This window comes from Phaethon lepturus, unplaced genomic scaffold (assembly GCF_000687285.1).
Source record: "Phaethon lepturus isolate BGI_N335 unplaced genomic scaffold, ASM68728v1 scaffold18833, whole genome shotgun sequence".
In the NCBI taxonomy this organism is placed as follows: domain Eukaryota; kingdom Metazoa; phylum Chordata; class Aves; order Phaethontiformes; family Phaethontidae; genus Phaethon; species Phaethon lepturus.
In genome coordinates, this window is record NW_010527185.1 from 9,334 (window position 1) to 17,310 (window position 7,977).

General features: G+C 41.4%; 1 protein-coding gene across 1 annotated transcript; it reads left to right on the forward strand.

Moving 5' to 3' along the window:
• Nucleotides 1-227: 227 nt before the first annotated feature.
• On the forward strand, nt 228-6,862 carry LOC104617879 (A disintegrin and metalloproteinase with thrombospondin motifs 12-like). The gene is made up of 3 exons (XM_010283313.1): nt 228-434; nt 4,189-4,342; nt 6,490-6,862. The coding sequence occupies exons 1-3, from the start codon at nt 234-236 to the stop codon at nt 6,723-6,725; spliced, it is 591 nt and encodes a 196-aa protein (XP_010281615.1). The 5' UTR covers nt 228-233; the 3' UTR covers nt 6,726-6,862.
• Nucleotides 6,863-7,977: the final 1,115 nt, after the last annotated feature.

A 7,977-nucleotide genomic window follows, 5' to 3' on the forward strand; every position in this document is an offset into this window, starting at 1 on the left:
ATTAAATATGCATCTGTGTTATTAACGGATATTGCAGTGAAGAAAGGGAATTCTTTATACAGTTTGTTCTGATTTGCTATGATGAAAACCACAGTGTTTAAGCCTAACAACAGATTATTGTAATGGTAAACTGGAAATTCCCTCTGTGAGTCAGGATGCTCAAAGCTCAGGCCCATTCTCCTCTTCTGCAGCTGAGGAAGCGAGACAGGCCCTCAGCAGAGCATAATTTGGAGATGTGCCCCTTTCTATTTTGTGTACAGTGCTCTGCTAACTGCAGCGGCGGTTTCAAGACCCGAGATGTTCACTGCGTTGATGTTCGTGAAAAGCGACTTCTAAGGCCCTTTCATTGCCAGTTACTCGGATATAAACCACAACTCAACACTAGTTGTAACATGGAGCCTTGCTTGCAGTGGCGTGCGGAGCCCTGGAATGAGGTATTGTTCTTTAAAAGAAGCTTTGGGAATCAGCAGTTAGCTGTCAGTTAACAGTGGCTGTTAGATCCCATGCTGCTAGGTGAACTTTCGCTCAAAGGAAGACACACCGCCAGTACCACTCAGAGGCTCTGCAGTCCTTGGGTATGGTTACAGCAAAAATGACCGTAGATGTTCACAAGAATTCCCCAAATCATTCTTAGGATTGCATGTGATACACAGCTAGAGCTGTAAATCACCATACCCTGAAAGAAAGAAGCAGATGGCCTGGAAAAAGATTTGGTTTAGGTATCCTACTTGATCAGTAAATGTGATTCATTCAGACTGATCCCTTTTGCTGCCACTTTCATGTCATTTTCTCATGATTAATTTAGAATTTCCCTTTACACTTTTGGGCTGGAATTTTATGGGGCCAGAGACTGAGGTCAGACATAAGATAAATCTGACTTTTGGGTTACTTTGTAATATAAATCTGTGCCAACAAACTCATAGGCAGCCAGGCACATATTTATGTCAGCTAAACCACGTGGTCTGATTACATTTTAGTGTTTACTCCCACTAAAAGCAGCTTTGGAGAAAGCACCACACTGTTTGTGGCACTGTGGACCTGATGCTTTTGGATTTTAAGGGAGGTGATCACATTGCTTACAGGCCACTGTAAGGAAGCAGTGTCACACCTGCAATAAGGAGGACACCTCATCCCATGTGCAGTATGTGGGTTTCCTGTCAGAACAGTCAGCAAGGCTTAAAAAACAGGAATAGCCAAATGATTGTGCTCATTTGCCACTTTAAATGTCTTACAGAAACACTTGTCGAACCCTGGTGGTTGTCTTCATGCTGAGCATATTAGATAGTGTTGGACTGAAAAAGTTAATTTATCATATGTCAGCTTTGGTCTTCTGTCCATAGCGATGCAATTCCTTGTAGGACAGGAACAATGTATTATTCAAAGTACATCTGGCATGTTTGACACATACATGTCCAATAAGAGACTAATGGAATGTGGATGAAAGTATGTTTAAAAAATAGCCTGGGTCACTGTCTTCGTTTGATGCTTTTATTGCCAAATAGTTAATTTATTGTAAGCATTGGGTGAATTTTAATGACCCCAACCACCTCATAAAAATGAGATGTTGCATCTCACGAACTTGTAGTCCCTTCAGTAAAGACAGCGGATTAACCCTGCAGACAAGTGACTCCCAGTCTCATTCCTATTAGAGAAGTTGCTGTTGCTGGTAATGCTGCATGAGCAGTTCTGTGTTGCCTGTTTATGTTGCCAGTTCTGTGCTGTCCTATATTCCTTGCATTAATACATGTCGGGAACAGCTTTATACCAAGTATTTTGGACCAATAATGGTTTCTTCCTTGTCTCTTTCCAAGCATACAATAAAATAAATGTCTTAGTGGAGAGCTTTTCTTCATATCTGGACTGTATGACTTGGTATGTAGGCTGTACATCTTTCTAAATCACATAGGTCAGTGACATGCTTCGTTACCTGTGGCTCCACATTTCTAAAAGGACATTTCATACTGTCTGGGTTCTCATCCCTTCCCACTCTCCTCATGGCTTTCTGCACCTCTTTTGTTAGTGTTCAAGAACATGTGGTGGTGGCCAGCAGAAGCGACATATCTACTGCCCAAAAGAAGGCTCCTGTGATTGGACAAAAAGACCTAATGCCATTGCATCATGTAACAGGCAACCTTGTACGCAGTGGATTAACCAGTCATGGGGCCCGGTAGGATCCAGTTCTTTTTTTGGTTTATTTGTTGTCATGAGTTGGCCATATTTGGTTGTTACTATCCACTTGTCTGTGAACCTCAGTACCTATGGCAAGTATAGTTTCTTATGCATAGCTGGAGCTAAGAAGGGAGACTACTAAACATTTTGAAGCCAGCCCATCTCAGTTCCTTCAGGTGACAGACGTTGTAGCTTTTACTTGTGTTGCTGCATTAGATGTTGTTGGATGGAGGGCTGGGGTCCTTTTTTCCCTTTTCTAATAAAAAAGGAGTTACCATTGACATTCTTCCATTACTTGTTTGAAATTTTCCACTGTAAGAGGCTACCGGGTAGTAAATTCAACCATGTGCAGTTAGATACAGAATAAGGTAACATTTCAAGAGGATGAGGGGACAGGCGTCTTTAGAGAGGGAGGGAAAAGCTTGAATTGCTAATAAAAGTCTCTGATATATGCCTAGCTGAATCCTTCCAAGTACAACCAGGCTGTTTGATCTGTCAGTGCTTCCAGAGCCTCTCTAGTCGTTGTAATGTTTTACTGTTCCAGACTCTTTTTGAAGGGGGGTAGGGGGGCAGTCAAGGAGGTGACCCTTAAAGCAATGTGAAGTATTGGACTTGCCCACACAAACAAAAATTCTGAATTTTAACCAACAGCCTTCTACTTTGGCTTCTGGAAATGTAATTGACAGAATATGGGGTGTATCTTTGGGGAACTTTCCAGTACCTGCAATATATGTTTAGTTATAAAGAAAGTGGTATATCTAATAAACCTTCCCCTTCAGTTTCCTTAATAAACCTATTCATAGGTTACAAATAGTCCTCATAGCAGAAGAGAACACTGAAAGAATATTTTCCTTCAAAAGAAAGGAGCCAACCAAAAGCCAGGAGCCACAAATAAGGAAATCTAAAAAGCTGGTTTTGACACAAAGCCATTAGATGGGGTATGAGTATAATGTAATGGAGAGTTAGCGTGACTCTTAACACTTAAATATGGAAGTGAAAATGTTTGGACATGCATAAAATAAGCAACAGAATAACAAAATTGATAGCATCTATTCAATTGCTTATTTTATTTAACCTATTTATTTTACTTTATAAAAAGCTATTTTGAACATTAATCTGAAGTTGCCACATGAGTACCTAAGATCTTTTAATCTACTTCACACCCACACCAGTAATATTGTGTCTTATGCACAGAGATATACATTAGACTAGAGAGGATAATTTGGAGAAAAATTAAAGAGGTACCCGTTCTGTCTTCTACCAGTCTCTTGCACTTCATTAGCTGACATTCTCTATCTGTTGAAGTATTTCTTTTGCTGACCACTATTTATCTGAAGAGAAAAATAATTTTAAATTAAATTAAATTAAATTCTCAGATGCTCTGGGATGTTGGAAGAATTAAGTACATTTACAGAATAGTACAAGAACAGGTTTTGAAAACGTTCTTTTTCTATGGCCATCTGTGTGCAGCCAGAACAAGCAGCTGGCAGTGGTTTTGTGGTTGTAAAGAAACAGTAACTACAGTGTAAATGTCACCAAAGAAAAAGCATCTCACTGAGCTTTTTTGAAATCTTCAGCTCAGTCATTTCTGGACCTGACATTGCAATTGATTATTCATGTTTAATTTAGATAGTGAGAAAACACAGGAAACAAAAAATGTCCATGTGCAGTACTAATTTGGATTACTACCCTCTTACTTTGTAGGACTAGCATTTCAGATCATCCTCTCCTCCTTCATAAGAAAACAGCCCTCTTACCCTGGTTACACATTCCAAGATGCTGTATTTGTACTATTTACTGCTCTACCGTATCCTGCCAAATCTGGTCATGATGCACCATGGAGGTGTCTGGATGGAGAATGCAGTACACAAAGTACTTTGTGTCATTGGTTCTTGATCTCATTGGTTCTTGATTTTATGGCATTTTTAGCATTCTGTCACATTACAGCTAAAATATTGGCATATTACATAATTTCCCTGTAAAAGAATTTTTATATCTATTAAAATTACTCTCTTTCAGTGCACCGTTTCTTGTGGAGGGGGCATTCAGCAAAGAACTGTGAAGTGCATGAATATAGAAACTAATAAAACTGAAGATGACAGTGTGTGTGTGGATAAACCCAAGCCCACAGAGCATCAGAAATGCAATCTGCAAGAGTGCAGGAAAACTACAGGTATGATAATACACCTGCATCAGACCGTTTCCAAAAAGCTCTCCATTTGTGCTGAGATTCTTCAAAATCTGGGAGCTAACACAATTTATCAGCTTGTTGTGAATACTACAGCCTCAGTAGTTACAGGTCAGCCTAACCCGCTACTGCCTAGCTGCACTCTTGGCAGAATCACGTTCTCGTGTTCGCCAGCCCTGCTGGCTTTGTGTTGCCGTGATGGGGAACGCAGTTCTCTGAGCATGCATCCCTAATTTGTGATGTCACGACTAAATGAATAGGTCTGCTCGTATTGACCTGTTTTAGGTAACTCACAGGCTGCTTTGAGGGCTGTGGAAGGACATGCTGTGAGTCCAAACAGATGCAATTTCTTAATTGATACCCCTGTGGGAACTGCAGGTTCTGGACTGGGGACGCAAGCAAGCAAAGTGAGACAGACAGACACTAAGAAAAATCTGACTGGCAGATACAGTCTTGGCACTGTGAATTCGGTGTCCCACAGCGTGAGACCGTCTCCAGAATGAAGAGGTGGAGAGCAGTCCTCTTGTGACTCAGGGTGCCCCGTACTTCTCTCTGTCCTGGGCCTGTCTGTGTAGATGGTAATAGCCCAGTGGCAGGGGAGTGAGGAAGCTTACAGAAAGGTATCTTCATCCCTGTTTGTGACACATGCAAAGTGAATGAAAACCCGAAGCTCTGTAGTCTGTGTACTGCAGTATCCAGCAGGTACCCTCAGGTAAGAACAGCAACAGCTCAGAGTCCTATGGAAGATCCTTCAGAGGCCTTTTGGAGGAGGATTCTTCCTTCTTAAGCAAGTCAACAGTAAGGGTCCAATCTGGCAACGAGTCAACAGGTTGACTCCTGAGGGCAGTGCAGATCTGGCATACACTTGCGAGTGATGCATCGCTCCTGCTGCTTTTCAAAGATCTCTAGCACATGTTTTGCCCTAGCGTTGAATTGGTCTGCTTATCTCCTGTCCCTCTCATGTTCAGAAAGACGGACACAGGTAAATACTATCTACACAGATCAGTACTAGTTATTTCTGTGAATAAAAGCTCAAGGGCCCACTAAAACATAATGCCCTACTGGGTAGACCCAGTGGTCCATGCAGCCCATGTCTCTAGCAATGGCATTAGAAGATGATACTTAGGGAGAATACAGGAGCTTAGTCCTTTCCTGTGATTCATTTCCATGGTATTCCTCCAGCATTCCCAACTGACATATCAGGACTATTAAAGGCACCCCTTTTAGTGCCTTTTAGTTTAAATTTATGGAACTTTTTCTATGAATATGTTTCATCGCTTTCTGACCCTGCGATGCTGTCTGCTTCCACCCTCTCCTGTGGCAGCAAATTCCAGAGGTTCACAGCCTGCTGTGAAAAGAGGTGCTTTTATCTTTATATTAGTGTTACTGAGTTTCCCTAGTTCTAGTGTTGAGGGCTTTACTGAACAACAGCCTTGCATTCAGCTAATCCACCGCCTTCCTGCTTTTGCAAACCTTGACTCTTCCCCACCTCTTCTTGCAGCTGATGACCCCCATTTTGTACTATCTAAGTAAATCTGACACATCTGACACATTTCAGTTTATTAAAGCTACCACAGACCTGCCAGCACCATAACACAGGTGGTACCAGTCCCTGGCTTATTCTGGTGCTGCAGAAATTGAACCGTAGTCAAGCTGAACGTATAGTTGCACATGCCTTATTTATGCTTTTCTGCCTGCCCTGCACAGCTCTGCAGCACGCTGGCAGCCCATTGTGCTTGTCTTAAATGCAGTATTAAAAGAATGGAAAAGTACCAGACCCACAAATCATTGTTGCTAGACTTTCTCTGGCAGTTCTTAAAAGCAGAAACCTTAAAGTGAAAAACATAGATCAGCTGTGTCTGTTGCAAAAGTAAAGCCTCACTGAACAGCAATAAAAGAGTGCTGTATTTTCCAAAACACAAGGTCATGTGAAGTTTAACAGGACTTGTTCACTTAAAGGTCCTAAAATTTCAGGAGGATCATGCTGACCCATAATACAAAGGAAGAGAAAGCCATCATAAGTAAGGGCCTTAACAGGCACGACTGTCTGGCATAAAGCAGTTTAAAATTCTAGAAATACAGATAATTTGTCAGCAAAACATAGCTGATTCTTCTCATCTTCTCCACCACAGGGCTACCCTGCAGCAAAGACCAACTGTCGGTTCACTTCTGCCGGAGGCTGAAAGGCATTGGCAAGTGCTCGCTGCCGTCCATACAGACTCGGTGCTGCTTCACGTGTAGTCAGCCCCGAATTCGTAACAAAGCAAGATACTGGGATCAGCGAGGCCTCAAACAACAAAATTACACTAAATCTAGAAGAAAATCACCTCAAAACCAAGAAAACAACCACCAAGCTGCTCGGCATTAGCTGTTCTTACCTAGTTGCTTTGAATAGGGCTTCTGTTTACAGGTTTTACGTTCCTTCTTTCTTTTTTTTTTTTCAGAACCATCCAACATAAATGGAAATCTGTGATCAAAACTGGGAAAACACATCCCTTAGGGTTATCGGTCCTAATTTACTACTTCAGTTTTTTCTCTGTAATAGTTAAAGATTTGTAACATAACTTGCAATGTACCAGCAGCTAGTATTTCTTAGACATGCACAGAGGCTAGAAACAAGCTTGCAAGGATTTTTGGATGTTTTTAAATGAATGTTTTACTTGTTCTTTCTTTCACCTCTTTTCTGAAACCCACTTGAAACAGTACTCAAGAGTGCTGAGTGAATGCAGCCAGCAGGGCAGCACAGACCTGCAATGTGGGATGGATCCCTCTATGCTCACTCTGTTTTTAGGAATCAAGGTGAGGTGGCAGTATTTCTTTAAATTGTTTGCTCAATTTAAAAGCAGAGTTTTATAATAACTCATTATGATGTGCAGGCCAAATTGAAACATAGGGTTTTTCAAAAGAAAAAATGTTCATTTAGTACTTGACTGAATCTCTAAAGGATACCTCAGCAATAGCATGTCCTGGCCAGTTTTCTTCTGTTGCAAATGTCTTGCTCTGACCTGAAAACCCCAACAAATGTGGGATGTTAAGTTCCTAAATACATTTTAGGCAACTTTTTTTTGGTACCATGAAAGCAAAGCTGTTTGCATCTACCACCTTAGCAGGTAGATTGTAATTCACAGTAATAGTGATAGAGCTATCATTTAATCCAGTATCTCCTGGTAGAGTGTAAGCCCACATGCGCAAAAGTACCTTATCACCTCACATCAAACGTTTCCCCCAGTGCAAATCCTTGATCATAATGAGAGTGAGGGCACCTGGGACGGGAGCCTGAGACTCGTAGTATCCACGTAGCTCTGGGCCTTGGGCATTAGGAAAGCACTAGCCAAATAGCGTATCTGTTTTGTTATTGAAGAAAATGGCAAAACAAACTTTAGGGAGACCAGACTGGACCCTTTGAAGCAAAGCTGGGCATTTTCAAAAGAGCAGGACAGAGTCTGACATTTAGATTCCTTTGAAATTCAGTAGGACTTGGATACCTTGGTTCTTCATGCTCTTTTGAAAATCTCAGATTTACTCCCTAGCTACCTGACAATTTGATATTGTAATACAGGGAAATGTCACATTTAATGCAGTGTAGGCTGAGACACATAGCCGTGAATCCAAGTGTCACT

Excerpts from the sequence above, each read along its gene's own strand:
- LOC104617879 (XM_010283313.1), top strand. The coding sequence starts at position 234 with ATGTGCCCCTTTCTATTTTGTGTACAGTGCTCTGCTAACTGCAGCGGC. Across the intron at positions 435-4,188 it reads GTGCGGAGCCCTGGAATGAG|TGCACCGTTTCTTGTGGAGG; the intron begins GTATTGTTCTTT and ends ACTCTCTTTCAG. Across the intron at positions 4,343-6,489 it reads AGAGTGCAGGAAAACTACAG|GGCTACCCTGCAGCAAAGAC; the intron begins GTATGATAATAC and ends TCTCCACCACAG.